Source organism: Serinus canaria, chromosome 3 (assembly GCF_022539315.1).
Source record: "Serinus canaria isolate serCan28SL12 chromosome 3, serCan2020, whole genome shotgun sequence".
Taxonomy (NCBI): Eukaryota; Metazoa; Chordata; class Aves; order Passeriformes; family Fringillidae; genus Serinus; species Serinus canaria.
This window is the reverse complement of record NC_066316.1, coordinates 8083893-8103655: the sequence shown is the minus strand read 5'-3', so window position 1 is coordinate 8103655 and position 19763 is coordinate 8083893. Positions and strand designations below refer to the sequence as shown.

General features: G+C 47.4%; 1 protein-coding gene across 3 annotated transcripts in view; it reads right to left on the bottom strand.

Annotated features, from left to right (window-relative positions):
- The window catches only part of STUM (stum, mechanosensory transduction mediator homolog), a 47480-nt gene that overhangs the window by 4319 nt on the left and 23398 nt on the right, over positions 1-19763 (bottom strand). For 2 of the 3 annotated variants that reach the window (XM_050971962.1, XM_018921010.3), the window contains exons 2-3: positions 10075-10254; positions 135-919 (exon numbers count right to left, since the gene is read on the bottom strand). In XM_050971962.1, the coding sequence (XP_050827919.1) occupies positions 879-919; positions 10075-10254 (221 nt within the window). In that variant the 3' untranslated portion in view covers positions 135-878. Of the gene's footprint in view, positions 1-134; positions 1088-10074; positions 10255-19763 lie in introns of all 3 variants that reach the window. The other variant, XM_050971963.1, reaches the window with a different exon arrangement.

Here is a 19763-nt window from a genome sequence, read left to right as displayed (position 1 = left end):
TTGGTTTTCTCCAGCTGAGAAATGAAACCATGAAATCACAGCCCCACCCTGTTTGGCCACAGGCATTCCAACCACAGCAGCTCCCAAGCACCTGTCTAGTACCAGGTGGAGATCCTGGAGTTCTGGATACTTACCTGGGCAAACAGAGCTGGGATGCTGCTTCAGCCAGGAGCACTCGTCGTGCTCTAAGGGGATCCGTTTCCAAAGCATGGAGACACTGCCAGCAAGTCCCTTCCAGGGGCAGGAAAGGTTCTTTGGCTCCCCCAGAATTGTTTTATACGAGAGGCTTTGGGCAGTACTTGCTGCCCTAGAGGCAAGGCGCTGCAGGACACCAGTCCTGTGCTAGGAAAAGTGTCCCCTGGGCTGGTGGGAGCTCTGGTCCTTGCATGGTGGCAGTGGGTGGGAGGAGGGGGTGGCCCCGGTCACGTCAGCGGTACAATACAATTTACAGCAAGCACATTTCTCAAGACATCTGCAGGGACAGAGCTGCAGTGAACATCATATACACAGGCAGCAGAGGGGGCTGGGTTGGACCCTCCACTGCTGCAAAGCAGTCACGGATGGAATCTCAGGGCAGGAAGGAAGTACCACTGGTTTGCTTTTACATCCTGTATGCGTATCTATGAACAGCTCCTTGGCATTTGATGTTCACAGCCAGCGTCCTTTAACAGCAAGCACAAAAAGGAGGCAAAACATCTTCAGCGACCTCCCCCTGGGAGCAGAGGGAAGGCAGGATCTCCCCCTCCCTTGGTTCAGCTGCCCACGCAGGTGCCACCTCTGCCAAGGGCGTGTCCTTGTCCTGGCACCCTCGTCCTTCTGGTCGGCCGGGACCAGTCCAAGCCAAGCCACGCTCGCCTCATCTCGGCTGCCCGGGGGCGTCAGTGCAAGTCTGCTCCGGCTGCTCGGCATCTCCGCTCCGCTGCACGGGCAGGCACAGGGAGACAAAACAAAGGGGACAAGAAGAGAGACAAAGGGTAATGAAAAGGTCCGTGGCCCACGGCTGCCAAAGGAAATCTCTCGCCGCGTTTCTCTGACCATACTTGTCCCAGCCACTAGAGCTGCTGTGGGATCCCCTGCTCCTTGTAGCCTGTGAGGAGGGAGGGGAAGGGAACATGATTAGAGTTTGTAGGAAAGGCATTTTGTGCTATTCTTGTGAGCCAGCGAAGGCTTCCTAAGGATAAGGAAAGCCCCATATCTCTCTCGAGGAAGACACCAAGGCTATCCCCATGAAAATGTGATGAAGGAGAGAAAGTTAAAAGATACAGACTTTAGCTGGCCCAGAGAAATGACGTGGTTCCTTGTTCACCTATTGAGAATGTTGTTTCTTTCTTATGACCAATGGGAAGTGAATATGTGTTTTAAGTAAATGTAAATATCTTGAAAAACTATAAAAGCAGCATGTTGCTATAATGAATCTCTCTTATCCACCTTTCTGATGGAGCGTTGGTGCTTGGTGCCATATCGTGCTCTATAACGACAAGAGTTAATTCCAAATGAGGACCTTCGGTGAGGCTCAAGCAAGCCAAGAGCCTGGTTTACCAGGAGTAGCAAAAACCACATGGGAAAACAGGGGGGCTGCCACATTCTCCCTGGTGGCCAGGCTGCCCTGCTTTAGCCAAGAGCTGCCTGGTGCTGCCTCCTTCCTGGGCACAGCCATGTAGATGCTGGCAGCCAGCCCTGCTGCTCTGGCACCTGCCTGCCACCAGCCTGGCACAGGCACCTCTGCTTGAAGAGATTGTAAGAGCACAGCAGGTACCAGTGGTCACCAATTCCAGCCCAACAACCTGAAGTTTTTATGGAGTGTGTTTTCCTGCGGTGCAGGGGAAATGGACACCCTTGTATCCTACTCCAGAGACATGGCTGTTCACAAGCGCTGCCCTGGTAGGTCGTGCATCCTACACACATCTCTCCTTGGGATCTACTTGGGTTTGAACCTCATCCTCCCAGAGCACTGCCAGCTAGGAGGAGGTTGGTTTCCTCTGTAAGAGCCTGAATGAGAGATGTGGGACTCCAGGGGCTCTCCAAAATGCAGTTCATTCCATCCAAGAGTTACAGCAGCCCAGGGTGGTGGGTGACAGAGCCTGTGCCTACAGCTGTCAGCTCCAGCTGCAGGCAGGCCTGGAGACCCTTAATTTAGGTTACAATCCATTATATACTTTTCTTTGTTGAGCATCTTAATACAGAAGAACCAATCTATACCTTAACTTTTATCTACAGCCTGTCATAACTACTATAATTACCATGTTCATGTTACTATTCTCCAATCACTGAAAGTTAGTACCTTACAGTTTAAGCTAGAAGTTGTTTTTCAGTTTTCTTGCAGTGGAAAATTCCGAGACCTTTTTTCTGCTTGCAACATTTGCTGACTTGTTTGCCTGTGCTATCTTTCTGCTTGGTAAAAACATAGTGTTTGAGGTGGGTTTATCCTTTAAGTCATAAAACCCCCTTCTAACTAACAGACCCTTCGCCTCCTTGGTTATGATCTTGGGATGCCTCTAATGATATCCTCACTGCCTGGTTCTGCACTTGCTTTGCTCCAGCCCAGCAGAATTAAGGGTGCTTTTGTCAGGGCACAGCAGCCATCCAGTGGGCCAGGATCTCTGTTCCTTCACACCCTTTCCTCTTCCTGTGGCCATGAGGTTTGTGCACTTCCCAACCAAGACAGCAAAGCCCTTGGGGTCCCCACTGTGTTGCAGCCACAAGGATGTTCCAAGGGCTCAAGCAGCCTGTCCTGCTGCTTGTCACAGCTCCTTGGGCTCCTGGGGCCTCAGATTATTTCCTGTCCTGCACACAGTGGTTGGGCACAGGCTGCAAATCCCACAGGGGACAGCTTCATCCCCTGGCAGGGCTAGGGCAGGGCAATAGCAGAGCCCCAGCAGCTCCTGTGCTAGTACAGGATGATGAGAAAAATACTGGATTTTTTAACGCTTTCCTGAGCGGTTGCAAAGACTGCACCAGAAGCTTTCCCCACTTTCCTTTCAAGAGAAGCTTGTTATTCTGACATTATCAATGCAAAAAATCTCCTGAATAAAGAAGCAAACTGCCCTTACTTGCAGTGCCCACCACAGTATCTTTCAACTAAAAAACTTTTTTAAATCTGGATTATTTTTTTTTTAGCTTAAGTAACATAAGTAGCCTGTCATTTCTATATTTTGAATTTCAAAGAAGTCTGAAATTTTATATCTCAGAAGAATGCTTAACTTTTCAAACACTTTTCCATTTATGCTTTGTAATGTTCTTTCTAACCCTTATGTTAGGCTTTTGTAAGTCCCTTACAAAAACTGAATATAAAATACCAGCAGGTGCCAGAACCCCTATCTTTAGTGGACTTTTTGCTGAACTAAGAATTGACTCCAGCGAATTAACTTTGCTGTACTTTGGAAAAAAAACACACATTCACCCAGGTTTGGCAGCCTGGACCTCCTGCTGCTAAACAAGCACAAGGGACAGAATAATGACACTTAACTGAATTTCTGCCTGTTGTGTGCAGCTGAACAGAAAGTCTCTCATCTCTTTCAAACAGCTTTTGCTAGGGGGCAAAATGATGATTTCACATACATTTATGTTTTAAGTGTGAGTCAGCTCTGAAGGCAAGGTGAGCTGGCTGGAAACTTGTAATTTGGGCACGTCTACGACATTGGTTTAATTTGTTTAGGGAGCAGAGTTAAAAAAAACAAACAAACAACCCTATGGACCAGAAAGGTGGAGCCTGCCTTAAATCTTTATCTAAAGTAAGACTTACTTGTACAGCCATGCCTTTTATTGAGATAGAAGGAAATTAGGATTGAGAAATCCTTTAAGTCTGGCTGTCATTGCTGAAACTGGCTGGAAGGAAGTGAAAGTGGCCAAGCCTGTCTCTTTACATGACCATAAGCCAGAAAAATGACCTGTCCTATGCTAAACTTGTTCATTACAATACTTCAGACTTATCAAGTAGTTTATCTGTGAAAATAGTTATTGCATTTCTTGCATAGGACTAGCTGTTCTGTATGAAGCAGCTTTCCATTAATATGCCTGCAATAAAACTGAGGTGCAATTCTGTAGAACAGACAGCTCTGGGTTCAGGATTAAGTGGGCCTGTGCACAAAGTCACTGATTTAATCAAGTTTACTTGAAGTTGCACGTCTCCTGTAAACCATTGCATGTAAGATTGAGGCAAAGGGAGCCTAGTCTGTGCACAGGCTCTCCTTCTGGGACTGGGTTCATGCAGAGGGTGCCTTCAGGATGCTCTCCATGATGAAACTCTTGCTCTACTCTACCCTTGGGGCATCCCCAGGGGCATTTCAATGCTGTGTGAGGATTTCCAGCATCCCTGGGGCTGTGCAGCCACAGGACAGACACAGACACAGTGGACACACACATGTAAAGGCTGCACTTGGGCTGGCAGCGCAGGCCAAAGTGAATTCCAGGTGTCCTGTCCCGACTGATGCTCACTGCTCTCCATGGGAAACTGCCTTGGAGTGTGAGGAGGAGGAGGAAGAACAGAAACAAACTTACCTTGTGAGACTTTGATGGTGAACAAAAGGAGGCAAAGGAACATGAAAGAAAGAGAGAGGGAGAAATGTAACTGTAGATGATATATCTGAAACACATGGAGAACCAGAAGAGAATGAACAAAGTGAGGCAAAACTAAACAGAGAACAGCTGCTCTACCCTCAGACATTCACACCAGGGCTAAACATTTCTTTAAATCCTTGTGCTTGAAGTGGATCATTCCATTTGGGACTCTTGTTTAAAGAGAGGGGAATCCTCATCTGCTTTTCTAGCCCCAGGCAGAGCAGGCTGGATGGGCTAATACCTCTGACCAATGCTCCCAGAAACTCTCTCCTCTGTGCCATTGGCATTTCATAGGTTTGATTGAAGGGGAGCCACCGAAGGAAGGCCTCAAACAAGACATCACAGTGTCCCAAAGGGCCCATGGCATACCATTCACAGTCCCAGAGGTGGGAAAACTACACCTGAAGAGTTTTTTGTGGCTTCCCTGCTCAGACTGCTTGTGCCCAAAGGTAACTCACAACTACAGCATGCCTCAGCCTGTCTGGGTGCTGCAAACACTGGGGCTATCTAGCATTCCTACAATGTGTTAAGAACTTGCTCCACTGCTGCATTTGGTAAGAAACTGCAAAAAAGGGTATTTTAACTACTTTCCTCAGGCCTAGTTTGGGAGACAGCTCTTTTTAGATATTTTTTTTTACGTGTAGTAAGTGCAAGCAGGCACTTTGTCCTTGGAATTTTCTTAATCTCATGTAGGGTTACTGGTTGGTTTGGGCCTCCTGTTCCCCTTTCCTTGCCAGGAGAGCAGTGTTACCTGCCCCAGCAGGGCCCTGCAGAGCAGAGAGGTTTGGTGGTGTTTTCCCTCAGAGCATACAGTGACTGTGCAATCATCTGCTGCTGCTTCTGGCAGGGTCTGATCAGGGTAATTAGCAAAGGAATGATGAGGGTGGCATGATTACAGGTGAGTTCTCACTGCTGGCTGGCAATCAGCCCCAAGAGTCAGCCGAAGTCTCCATCCAGTGAACCCAAAGCAGCCAAGCACATCGTTCATTCAGAGCCAAGAGCTGAGGGAGGGCTTCCTTCAGAAACCAGGGCTTCCTTCAGAATCCAGCCTTGACTTCTTGACTGCATTCAGCAGAGGCAAAACAATGCCTGGACAAACTGTCCCTGACTTGTGTCCCCTGTGCCACGTCAGTGTGACATTATGTTATTTCTCTGGCATTTCTGTCAAGAAATGGCACACAACCTTTTATACCCGGCTCTGAGCAGGCAGGGACTTCCTGGAAAGTTCATTCTGCACAGTGGGCTGATGAAGACGTGGGCTGGGGACAAGGTGTGCCTGGAGCCAAGGGAGCTGTGCCTGGAAAGCCTCAGGAGGCTTGTTTTGCAGTTGGCTTTGGCCAGCTCATTAGCTGTGGTTTGCCTCAGCTCTGTGGATTGCCCCCAAAGAGCTGGCCAGGGGCTCCAGGAGAGCACACTGCAGCAGTGCTGCCCAGCCATTTTTTGGCAGAAGAATTAAGTGCTCCCTAGTTCTACCTTTGCCTTCAGAGAGCAGGTACAGCAGAGGACAGTTCCCAAAGCCATCTGGCTGCTTAAAGAAGATATCTCTGGTGTCCAGTGGAGCCAGCTGGCAGTTTGTTTAAATTAGCAGAGAACATGCCCTGTGCTGGGGTGCTGCCAAAAGTAATTAAGTGTGACAGCAAAACTGCATTCAATTTATCTTCCTTCTGGGATATTATCCTGATAAAGGGCAGCCTAGAGGAGATGAGGATTGGACAGGACCCCCAGGTCAGTCAGTCTCTTGCTGTGTCCTACCTTGTCCCTGACAGACATGGGTCTACTCACTCCTGGGGTGTTCCAGGGACAGAGACAGCAGATCCTGCTATGCCACCTCTGCAGCATTTTGACTTCACTGGAAGAAAAATGTCCTCTAATTTCCACACAGGTCCTTCCTGGTGTTATTCAAGTCTGTCTTAGGGTGAACTACTGCCCTCTCACATTTACTAGCCCACTGAACACCTTCATCATCAGCATGACTACTGTCTTACAGTTCTCTGGACTCTCTCCAGGTTTTCCACTGAAGTACAGCCTCCAAAGCTGGCCACAAGCCTCACCACAGCTTTATGCATGCAGAGAAAAGTGATGGGATCAGCAAAAGCCCCTACAAGCCCTGCTCCCATGTGCCTGTGTGGTATTCATTCCCTCTGCAGCAATGCTCCCCCTGTGCTGCCTGTGACTCACTGCAGCCACCACATCCTTCCCTGAAAAACAAGTTGATCCCTAGTGTGTATTTATGCAGTTTATTAGTCCTTCTGTAGAGTCCTGGCTTGTCCCTACTGAGTAGCACTTTCTGTTTCCAGACCATTTCTTTGGTTGGCGTGGATCAGGGCACTGCCCTAGCTGTGCCTGCCAGGTGTACAGCTGGGGAGCCTCTTTCCCAGCCCATCCTCAGCCACAAATGAAAATACTGAGCAGAGCTGCATTCAGGAGGGACCTTTCAACACACTTCTCTTTATCTCTTCCCAGGTCAGGAAAATCCATTTAGAGGAAAGTCCTCAAGTGCATTTCCACACAGGCCACATCCCCCTGGCTTGCTGGTAGGAACGCTGTGTGAGACGGGGTCAGCATCTGAAGGTTAGGAGGGATGGCTGACTGCTGCCACCTCACACGAAATTAATTCCTATGCCATCCAAGGGAATCCAGCCAGTCTGACACAGCTTCCTTTGGACAGACCCACGGTGACTTTGTGGGGCTGTTTTTTATTTTCTAAATGAGTGCAAGTCACTTACTTGATTAATTCTTCCAGTAACTGAAGCATACCTGATTGGCCTGTAATTCTTCTCCTTTTCCCCTCATTAAGGACAGTATGACATTATCCTCAGAGCAGACTCCCCCTTTCCGTGCCTGGGAAATAGCACTAGAAGATGAAAAGCTAGAAGGAAGTCTCCTGTTCAAAAGGCACATGGATGTGGCACTTGGAGAACATGGCTCAGTGGTGGACAAGGTGGTGATGGCTTAAGACTTGGACTCAATGATTTTGGAGGTTTTTGGCAACCTCAGTGATTTTATGATTCTGTGGTTCTAACTCCTTCCCAAGTTTCTACAAGCTAACAGAGAGGCAGGCCCAGGAACAGGGAGTGAGGTGATTATCCCTTAGGGAAAGCCTGAGTGGAGTTCCTGATCCTCAGCTGCTTCCCACCCTCTTCCTGCTCACTGCTAGCCCTCACCAGCTTAGACAGGACCTGCTGTGTCCCTCCTCTAGCCCATCCAAATAGCCTGGCACCCTCACAGGGACACATGGGATCAGCCATTTCAAGGCAAGGGGACTAGAGGTGGGCACTGGTTTCACACTTTTTTAACTATTTCCCATCTGCACCCAGATTCAAGTTGCAGTGGTACACGGTTTCTGTTCAGTGCATCCAATGGTTTGCATGCAAACAAAACCCAACCAAAGCAAACTTGGCAGTGTTCTTAAATGAAATGTCCTATTTCTTGCATTAGAAACATGGTTTCCTTCTTAAGTTATTATTTCTTCTTTCAAATATGATAACAAGAACCAACCACTTTGGGTCTGACAGGGCTGTTTGATACAGGCAAGAGCAACCAGTCACTTCATTCTTTGTTTCAATTAAGGTTTTTCTTTTCTTCTCCATCAACCCAGAGCTGCTGCATTTGGCCACCACTTTCTGTGCATGGCAAGTAAACTTGAAAGCAACTATTTAATGAGATGGCAAGAAACTGCCAAGGCCTGCTGCTGGTAAAACATAAGACATGTTAACTCCTCTTGCCATTCTCTACTAGCACCAGAGGGATGAAATACTGCTGCTGTCCTTGGGGACCTCTTGACCTGAGCATTCCCACCAGATGCTGCTCATCCATCCTCTGCCTCCCAAACTGGTGGAATCCAGCCAGGTGTGGGAGGAGTGTTTCGGAGAAACTTGCAAGCTGTATGGTTTTCCCCAACAGTGAAACTGGAGAAGACCCTCCCAGTAAGAACCTCCTAAGCACCAGCCCCTCTAGCTGGAGAGCAGGGCTTTGGAGCAAAGCAAGGCACAGTTTCAGGGGTGGTTCTTTGTCAGGACAGATGCTTTCCTGGCTCTCCTCACACCGGCAGAGTGGCATCCTGCCAGACAGAACAGGGGCTGCCCCACAGAGGAAGAGCACAAGAGCTGATGGTTGTGAACATGCACTTATGGCACTACACACAAATCTGGCAGATTCTTGAAGACACATCACACAGGTACATCAATTGACAATTTAGCCTCAGAAATTACCTGCTCTGCAGGTACATCTGGAAGGAAATGTGGTAGTTTGGAGGGTAAAGCAAAGAGCAGTACTGCCTTCATCCTGAGGAAAGCTTTTGCTTTGCACATGTTCAGGTTTTTAATATCCATCGTTTGCTCTGCATGGGGACTGCCTTAACTGAAGCTGGCTCGGAAATTAGCAGGTGGCTTGGTGAGAGGCTTTAACCCCTGGGTTTGGCAGCTGAAAATGTGCACTGGTTTCCTGCTTTTTTCTTTTTTGTTTTTTTTTAATTTCATCCATTTTGTCTTTGGGAAGATTTCTGGCAACTTCCTGAGATCCTCTCCCTCCCTCTGTCATGCAGCCACAGATGTCATCAGCAGAGATGACAAAGTGGAGCCTCTTCAAACCAAAAGGCAAAAGCTGCCCATAAGATGGTCTCTGGGAGAAGGGCTTGCTCTGGGAACTGCCTTTCCTGTCAGCCTGAAGGTCTCAGACCTGTTTGATTTGAGGGCTTGCCCATCAGCCTCTGGAAAGGGAGTGGGGTCTTGCAGATGCCACCAGCATCCTGAGCTCTGTGTTGCTTCTGGCTTTGGAGGTGAGATGAGGCTGTCACCTCCATCCTCTGCACCAGGATACAGGAGATATGACACAACTGTTACACCACTGAAAGCCTCTACCAGATGAAAGTTACAGAGCCTGTCTTCTGGATTGGTAATATCTACTAACTGGTGAGTTAAATTATGAACATTTGGAAAAGGATTCTTCTTTCCTTAAATTAATGTTTTAGTCAGCTCAAAGGGTGTATGGGACGTCTTTCTAGGAGCAGCAAAACACTTCTGGCTCAGCCTAAGAACTTTGTCTGAAACATGAAAAAATACTCCAAAACAATGGGTAAATGTATCCTGGGGAGGAAGAGGAGGGTCCTGGGGCCCTGGGAGCAGAACTGGCCAAGCAAGAAGGTCTCATAAACCACAGATTTGCAGCCAGAGTCACAAGGGAGAAAGGGCTTTCTTGTTCAAATGGGTGTGACCAGGGCAGAAGGGGCTCCAGGCAGCAGAGTTCACAGCGCTCCCCCTTCCCGCACATTTCATTTCACACAAGGAAGCTCCTGCCCCATGTGGTGGGATGGGAGACTCTCCCAGGTATGTCACAGGGCCCATTCCCACTGCCTCCCAGCAATTTCTCTGCCTACTGCGTTTCCCATGGACTTGCAGAGCCCATCCCGCGGCTCTTCCTCCCCGCAGTGCAGCCCAGCGGCTGGCAGGGCCATTACCTGGGACACAGCACCACTGCCACGGAGAGGAGAGGGCAGGAGGGCGAGCTCACTGCACTTACTTGCCAGGATGACCATGTCCATGCCCCAGAATATGCTCATGATCCAGCCCACCATGACGATGGCCGTGAGGATCTGGATGAGGGCGGCGGCGATGTTGAGCCAGAAGACGCAGCACCGGTGCCGGTCGGGGAGGTCGGTGCGGGCCCCGCAGAGCACGGTGAAGGCCGACACGAACGTGCCTGGGGACACACAGCAGCACGGCACCCCTGAGAGAGAGCCAGGCAAAGGCAGCACCCCCGAGTGCCAGGCTGCACCCCTGAGCTCCAGGCAGCACCCCCGGGAGCCAGGCTGCACCCCTGAGCTCCAGGCTGCACCTCCTCCCCTCACGGCGCCGCCCTCCCCTCACAGCGCCTCACGTCCTGTGCTTGGAGAGCACGGCGGGAAAAGCGCTCCTCAGATATAGCAAAATCATCGTTGCCCCCAACGAAGGGAAATTATTGATGTCTGACTCCAAGGCTTTGTGTGAAAAATGGGTATTTTATGATTGTTTTTTTGCAAATACTGAAATGAATATGGCAAAAGGCAAACCAAGCCAGCTGTGACACTACAGCAGGGCCCTGCCCACTTCTCCCATTTCCCAGGGCTTTCTAAATGTTTCGTTTTTACACCTCACAATAACAAAGAACAAATTTGTATTTTTTTTAAGGGCGGGGAAGTGAACAAAATGCAGACTCAAGTGGGAGTGGGAGTGGGAAAGCTGTCCCCAGGGGCTGGGGCTGCTGGGGAGCTCCAAACCTGCCCTGGCACAGGGAGGAGAGACGTGCTGCCCCAGCCTCTCACCCCTAGAACCACCCAGAAGGGAGATGTGGGCACTTCACCCTCTTCAGCTCTGCTCAGGCTGGCTCTGGGATGGAGCCTGTGAAAAATGCCTATTTTATGATTGGCTTTTTGCAAATATTGAAATGAATATTATATGTTCTTATCTCATTTGCTTCTCCTGTGTTGTGCTCACATGTGGAATGTGTTTGGAGATTGTTTACCCACAGGTGATTGTTCCATTGGATTCTGGTGTGAGTTGTTTTCACTCATTGGCCAATTGGGGCCAAGCTGTGTCAGAACCCTGGAAAGAGCCACAAGTTTCCATTATTATCTCTTTAGCATTCTGTAAGTATCCTTTCTGTATTCTTTAGTATAATATAGTATAGTATAGTATAGTATTCTTTAATATAATACAGTATCATAAAGTAGTAAATTAGCCTTCTGACAAGATGGAGTCCTCCTCATCATTCCTGCCTTCGTCGGTGGCCCTGCATTTACAATAGACTGGCTCTAGGGATCCAATGCTCTGGCAGTCTGTTACTATGCACAAATCCTTCTCTAGAAGGAGCGGACACACACACAAAAAAAAAGGAGTGGCACTGAATTTTTGCACAATTTTTGCACACCCAGTCACAAGCTGCTACCTGAGGGCATGTTTTACCAAGCAGAAGTAGCTAAACTTCATAAAGTGCTGGAGCCAGGGGACCTGGTGTGGCAGCCCTTGGCTCTGCTTGAGACCAACTTACAAATCTTACAACAACACTTCAAACTTCCTAAAGTGTTTCAGATGAAGGATCTTGTTGATGTATGAAAATTAAAGCTGAGGGAAAAACCAAAAAACATGCACCTCAGCAGCCTTTCACAAAGATTCTTCCTAAATTTACGCTCTTGGACGAGGCAGATTTTTTACTTTTAGCTGCTATGTTTTGCTCATGGCTGGATGAAACTCAAAGCTCAGGGAAGCCTTGTCTGTCCCACAACCAACATGAAGAAATAGACACAATGGGTAAGGAGCAGAAGCAGCAGTTCCTGGCTCCTCTATAATATGAGCTGTTGGCCAGGAGGTTCAGGCACCTTTTCTAAGTATGGATTTCAACACCTCTTAGTGTTATGAATTGTCTTTGGGTCTTTCTGAAACAAATACAGCATTGCTAAGGTAAGTACCAAGGTGCAACGTTGATTGTGTTGGATAACGCAGTTCTGTGAAGTGCCTTCTTTCATCAGTATCTTGAATTAAATTGATGGTTTCTACAAAAACTGCTTTTTTTTCCTCTGAAAGGATGGAAGCCTGCAAACAACCTGTAAGATGTGAATGAATGAGTATATCTTCAGTGTATGAGTGCCTTGTTGAACTCAGGGAAGGTGGGAGTCCCTTGGCTGGACTGAAAACAGGGACAAAACACTCAGTTTACACCCTTGTAGTAAATCTTATCAGACCAAGAGAGCAGAACCATCTGGTTAGAAGCAAAATACCATTTTGTCCTGCACTGCCGGGGAGGTGGAAGAGAGAATCTCTTTCTTTGCTGCCTCTTCCTTAGTGGGTCACAAGGATAACAGGCAGCTGAGATGCCAAAATGCTGGGGAAGGCTGGCTACAGCCTATTTTTAATCCTGCCACCCTCTGCAAGCTTCAGTTCCAGTGTCTTCCTAACACTCCACCAGCTCCTAAAACCCTGCTTGTCATCCTGCTGCTGGCTGGATCCGATTTCTTATTTCACCCCCTCCCTGTGGCACCTGCCAGAGCTGGGCATGGAGTAGGGATGGAGGGGAGTGAGGGAGTGCTGCTGGGGCAGGGGGAACACAGCCCTGCCCCAGCAGGGCACAGCATCACTGCCAGGGACAAGGGCAGCATCTTCTGCATGAGAACCACCCCTGGGCTTCCTCCAGCAGGGTTTCATCCCCAAATCCACAAAACAAAAGGGTCTGCTGAGAGGAAAGGGAAAGTCATTATAATCCCAAAGGATGTTGCGTGAGTCTCCCCACAGCTGTCTTTTGCTCTGTGGCATTGTCTTCCATGTCTCTTGTGTCCCCTGGGTGGGATTATGTGACATCTCTGCCCTGCTTCACCCACCTTTTTTATTCCTTTATAGTTTATCAAAGGAGAAGGAAGCCTGGAATATTTCCCTCCTGCTTCCTAAAAGTGTTGTCTTCAAAATTACACCACAGCACTCTCTGAGATTAAATATGGATTGAGGCAAGATCAGAGACTGGGTGTTTATGTTTTCCCATCAGGATGCAAAATCTTGCCAAATGGAAATGCCTGTCTCTTTTTAAAATTAAAATCTTCCCCTCTTGCCTAACCTTTAACTCTTCCAAGATGTGTTACAAAGAAAGGTCAAAAATGAGTAATAATTCTTAAACTCCAGCTTTGAATCTTTCCAGTGAAGCTTTTAAGATATTTAGAGCAAGGTGCTGAATTAGCCAATTAATGCCCTAAATACCACAGTGACCAAGCTAAATTCTAGTCCCATTCAGAAAGGAATAAAGCTAACAAAGCATTTAAGTGTCCTCTTCTGGACTGGGAATAGATACAGAAACTGGGATTAAAATCTCCTGAACCTTGACTTCTGATTCCTCTTCAGGCCACTTTCCTACTCACAGGAGCCAATTCATTTTTCCAGTGTCAGTGCATTTTCTTTATTGCTTATGATGAGCCAATCTTTGGGAGCTTGCTGGCATTTTTGAACACAAGACTTTGGCTGTGCCAGCAGGCATGGGATGGAAGCATTTTCCCCTCTACTCCACATATGGTTGAGAATGTGAAGCAAGAGTAAGAGTCTTAAATGCTTTTGCCAAAGCAGATGTTCTCCCCTTAGTGGTTACACACTGCCAGATATGGAATTATTTGCATCTGGAAAAGGAGAGGTGGAGAGGAGGAAGAGGAGAAGGAAGACAAGCAAGCTGTATCTGCTGATAGCACCTGGCTGCCTCAGAGCTGGGGCACTGAACCATTTCCCTCCCTACAGCCAGGAAATCCTAAACCTGGAGTCCCAGCTGCTGGGGTGATGTTGGCCAAATAAATCAGCAGTCCCAAAAGGTCTCAGGGTGTGAGTGCAACCAGCAATCACAAACCAGTAACTCCACAAGCAGATATAAACTGAACACCGATGCAGTTATGCCAGTATAACATAAGTAAATTGTAGCAAGCATTTCTTCCATCTTTCCAATGGAAAACACCCAAACTGCAATGAAATCTGGGCTTATTCTAAATCATGAATTAATACAGCCTCTTTGGGGGACACAGGGGAGGTGATGGAGACATCCCGCCCTGTTTTTAATGAGTCTGTTTGTTCAGCCCCTTGCAATCACCTGGCTGAACTGTTCACCTGAAGGCAGCAAGTACCAGGGGCAGAGGGCTGGGTGGGAGCTGGGGATTGCTCTTCTGGAGCAGCTGGGAGGCAGGGAGTGAAGACACCATGTGCAGCAAGGCTGTGAGGGGCTGTGACACTGATCCTGCTCTTCAAACTCATCTCACTTGGGGCAGTGTCAGCCAGCTGGGGCACCCACATGGTGCTGGGATAGAAAAAGAGCCCCTGGGAGCCTCTGCCTGCTTTGGCTGTCAGCACAATTGGGGTATTTTTAGACTACATCAGTCTGCTGCTTGTTTCCAGCAGTTTAACCCGTTGAACACGAAGGGGATGTGTTATCTGCAGAACAACACAATTAAATGAAGGGGCAAAGGAGGGGGTTTTGCCCTTTCTCTCCTCTCTGGTCCCTTGTCATGCAGGATAAAGTCCCCTCTGATGTCTGCTGGTATCTTTGCAGCCAGGGCCTTCCCAAGAGCATCACCTGCTGGTTCCTGGCATCACAGCCTAGAGAAAAATAGTATGAGAGGGATAGTTTGGGCTTTTCTCTTTTAGAGCTAAACCTCACACCCTGGAAAGGGATCCCCTGGTTTCCTATTGTTTGAGTCACTCATCCAGGGTGGAGAAGGGATGAAGTCAAGACCATGGCCTGTCCTGAACAGTCTTCTCTGTGTTATCTGAGTGTTATGGAATACCTTAAGCTGCAGGAGGGAAGTTTTTCCTCTCCTGTTTTTACAAGAAAGCCTATCCTGGGCACTCCTTCAAGGACTTTAGTCAGACACAGAGCTGGGCACATTTCATGTGGAGGACCAGCTGCGATGGCATCTTCTCAGGAACACCAGAAGTAGGAGCCTGGTTGGAGCCAGAGGAAGATGGGACACTGATGACCACGGTGGAAGTGCAAGTAACTTAAGCAAGCAGACAGCTTAGTGGGCTTCCCACTGACTGCCAGGTATTGAAACTTCCCAGAAGAAAACATCTCTGAGGCAAGGAAATCACATCTGATGAGCTGGTGCAGGGGGAGGACCCAAATTACTGCAATCAGGAGCCACAGGTGGAGGTGGAGGTGGAGATGATGATGACGATGATGATGATGATGATGATCCCAATCCCTACCCTACAAAAGCCTGGGAGCCAGGGAGGGGGTGGGAGTATTTTTTCCTCAAAATCATTGAAGACATTCCTCTCTAGTGCTGGGAGTAAATAAGGCAGTGCTATGGTGCCTCCTTTCCTGCTCCCAGAGAGGAGAGCCAGGGCCACATCATGACTCAGGAGCTGGAGCAAAGCTGCAAGAAGCACACAGCTGGAGGCAAGTACAGGCAAAGATGGGAACAAAACTGGAGGTGTCTGTGGGAGCAGGGTTGTTGGATCATCACAGAGAGATGTAATTAATGAGTGTGTGCTTTGTGGGGATGAGCTGTGCCTGTATTGTGTCAGGGGAGCGCTCTGTGTGGGGACACGTCTGCTCTGTATCTTTCAATGTTCTTAAGTAAAATGATTATTAGCTGTCATTAAACAGTGCTGGCAGGTTTCTGAGGCAGATGTTGTGGATGTGCTGAAAATTCATGAGATGTGCAGGCTCTTGCTGGTGTGAGTCAGAAAAAGCTGTGCAGGAATGGTTATAAGGACTGCACTCCTTGCCTTGGTATAACAGTGAATATGGTATCTATTGGTCAGGGCATCCTTGGGTCCCCAGTGCCATGAACTTGTTTTTATACTCTAGTTAGAGCTGTAAAGAGTCATTTTGGGACTGGAGGCCAATTGAAAATGCAGGCAACCCCAACAAGGCAAGAGAATGATGCATCTTACTCTATCTTCTTAAAAGGTCAATTTATTACTTTATGATACTATATTATATTAAAGAATACTATACTAAAGAATACACAAAGGATACTTACACAATGCTAAAAAGATAATAATGAAAACTCGAGACTCTCTCCAAAGCCCTGATACAGCTCGGCCCCACTTGGCCAAAGAGTCAAAACAACTCACACCAGAATACAGTGAAACAATCACCTGTGGGTAAACAATCCCCAAACACATTCCACATGAGCACAACACAGGAGAAGCAAATGAGATAAGAATTGTTTTCCTTTTCTCTGAGGCTTCTCAGCTTCCCAGGAGAAGAATCCTGGGTGAAGGGATTTTTCAGAGAACGTGACTGCCACAGTTGGTCCCTCTCAGAATTAACAACCTGAATCCCACAGACTGAGATCTGCCAGGAGGGGACATGGTGACACCTTGGTGCAAATGCCAGGTGCCCTGGACAGCTGTGTGGCCAGGGACAGCAGGAGCCCAGGGGTAGGAGAGGAGAAAAGGAAGGAGGAGAGAGAGTGGAGGCAGCAAACGTGACAGAACCTAGATGTTGCCATGGAGAGCAGCTCATGAATTTTTCTTCTGTGGCCTGCTATTAAAAATGTTTTGTTTAGCTTCTGCCAGCACATTGTTTTTGTTTTCCCCTTCCATATCCGAAGGACATCCAGAGGGAATTTTTGGCTCCCTCCATTCTCTTTGGCCTTGCTGTGGACAAAAATATACAGTGACAAGGGAGAGCTGGCAATCCTTGTCTCCACAGGGTTTGTTCCAAGTCCTGAGCCTGCAGAAGGCAGCCTGTGTATGGGATTAGCTCTCTGCTTTCCCTACATACCTGGAAAATAACCAGCACATCCCAAAGCACCATGTGCCCATGGCTGATCCCAGCTTTCGAGCACCTGGCTGTAGCTCCAGCACTGAGCTCTGCATCTGTTTGTTGTCAGGAGCTTTGTATCATGTGGTCAGAGCACACTTGACAATATTTGTATAGCTTCTACAGAAGGCAGCCCACGTGCAAGTAAGACAGCAGTGCCTTTGCATCAAAAATGATATTTTTCTGGTATTTAATCCTCTTAGAAGAAGTTAACTCTTCTAAAATGCAGAGCTTTTTTAACTAAAACTTCCAAACTTGACTGCAACAAACTTTCACAGACTTCCAAGGCTAAAAATACACAGCAAAATCTTAAATTACATGGTGGGGGGCTGCATGAAGGTGAAGTGACTTACTAAAGCTTTAATTATACACGGACCCATGAAAATTATTTTTACTCTGCAGCACTGCAATGTTTTGAGCACTTAAGAGCAGCCACCCATAAATAGTGAGATTGAAGTACATCTTGTTCCACTGCCAGACATTCCACAATCCTTGGGTGAAGTTTTCCAGTCCAGTCCTATGGTTTAATTCTGTTGACTTGATGCATAAAATTAAGGGTGTGCTTGAAGTATCCGAGGCTAGAGAGTTTCTGCTGAACAGCAAATGCAAGGCCCCAAATAATCCACAGTGGTTGAGCAAACCTCAGAATTCTGCCAGGACTTGCTGAATTATCTTTGCAAGTTGCGCCTGCTTGATTCCCAGATTTTTAATTTTTTTTTTTTTCTGGATAAATGATGTGGTCCCAGAACCACCAATGGCATTTTGCATCATGCTTTACAACAGTGTGAGCCACTGTAGAGAACATGTGATGTCCCAGAAGTGAGGAGAAGTGTTGCTACGTGGACAGGAATTAGGGAATGGGAAACCTGTAACGAGTAATACCTACCACTTCAGTCAAGGAACATGAATTTCTGGAGATAAGCTCATCAAAGTCCATCAGAAGTGGATGACAGATGTCATCCTGCATGTCAGACAGGGAATGAAGAGCCAGGGAGGCTGAAGGAGCTGCCACTGGCTCTGCTGCCAGCAGGGGCACACTGTGAAAACAACTGAGGCACTGCAGCCTCGCTCCCGCTCACTGCTTGCTTTTTTTTCTTTACTAATGGAATGGAGGGAAGATTTTTAATTAATTTGCATCCTTATTAAGTGTGCCAGCATTCAGAGAAATAATGCAACTGGCTTCCAATTATAACAGACATTAAGGAGAACAAAAGGCACGACTGCTGTTTACAGCACAGGGAGCTTTGCTGAGACCTCCTCTGACCCAAGTGGACTCATTCCTGCTGCTCTGTAACTTTACCAGCAATTTAAAAGCTCTTTTTTAATAGAGTTGTCTCTGCTGCTGGTTTCTCTCTGCCTGTTGCCATGCAGAACTTTCTGTATTTATATTGTCTACTATTAAACCAGGTATTTATCCCACCTTGCATCCCCTTCTCCTGCTGGGAGCAGTGGTGTGGATGCTCTGCCATGGCTCTCTTAGGCCCATGCTGCTCTGCACTCACCCACTGCAGGAGCCAGGGACTTACATGAGAGAGGACCCAAGGAGCCAGAAATTATCATCCACTAAACCATCTCTTATTTTTAAGACTCTCTATAAGATTCTTCTCCTATTCACAGAAATTAATTTTCTGTTTTCTTGGTATATATCCAGAAACAAACCTCAAGCTATTCTGTTTTGTGCTGTTGATACAGAAATAACTTGAGTCTGGCTTTTCACCCAAACTTGACCAACCTGGAAGCTTCAACAGCAGAATGTCTGGGGAAAGCTCCTTCTCATTTCAGAGGGGCATTGAAATCTCCTGCAAGAAAAGCTTTCTGATCCCTCCAGTTTCTAAAGGATACTGGAAGTAAAAGCTGTGTTGTCACTGGCATATTTTCTGAAAAATCCCTTTGCCCAGGATTTCTTCTCCTGGGAAGCTGAGAAGCCTCAGAGAAGAATGAAAGCAATAATTAGCTGATTGCTTCTCCTGTGTCTTGCTGCTTTGGAATGTGGTCTGGAGATCGTTTATCCAACAGGTGGTTGTTTGATTAGTTTCATGTGAATTGTTTTGACTTAGTGATCAATCACAGCCAGCTGTGTTGGGACTCTACAGCAGTCATGAATTTTCATGATCATTCTTTGTAACCTTCTGTCTGTATCCTGTCTCTATTCTTTAGTATAGTTTAGTATTCTTTAGTATAGCATTCTTTAATGTAATATAATAGCATAATATAATAAATTAGCCTTCTAAGAACATGGAGTAATATTCTCAATTCTTCCTTCGTCCTGGGGACCCAGCAAATACCACACTGTGTAACAGCAGAAGCATAATGAGGAAAAGCCTATGGATTCTTATGAGAATTCTTATTCCACACAGGCTTATGAGAATTCTTATTCCACACAGGCTCTTGCCAATTATACAGTGATGAACTGAAGTTTATTCCTAATTGTCTGTGCCACAGACAGCTCTTTCTTGTCAGGCACAGAGCAGGAGGAGGGCATGCAGGATCCTCCAGCTCCCGCACGAGTTTAGGGCTGCTGGATGAAGCCACATCAAAGGCTCACTCCTCTCCCTGCCTCTTCCCTCCAGAGGTTCATTATGTGCCACCAGCACCCATCTCAGGGAGCAGGACAGCAGCAGGCCAGGGGCAGTGCAGGCTCTCTGCCCCCAGCCCTGCTGGCTGATCCAGCCCTGCAGCCACAGCTCTGGGTCAGGTCTGCAGCTGCTCTGCCTCCTCTGTCTCTCTCATCAATGCCTTGAGATTAATTTAGCCCTTTGAAGCTCCCTAGGAGGATCTGCTCTGCTTGTGGAAGGATGGATGAACTATTTGCAAGATTCACTGAGCAGTGACTCTGAGCTTGCTGTGATACCCTGGAGCCCTTAACTGTGAAGACAAATCATGTTAATTAGGGAGTTGCAAGACACAAGACAGAATTAATCTTATTAGAGAGTTAGATG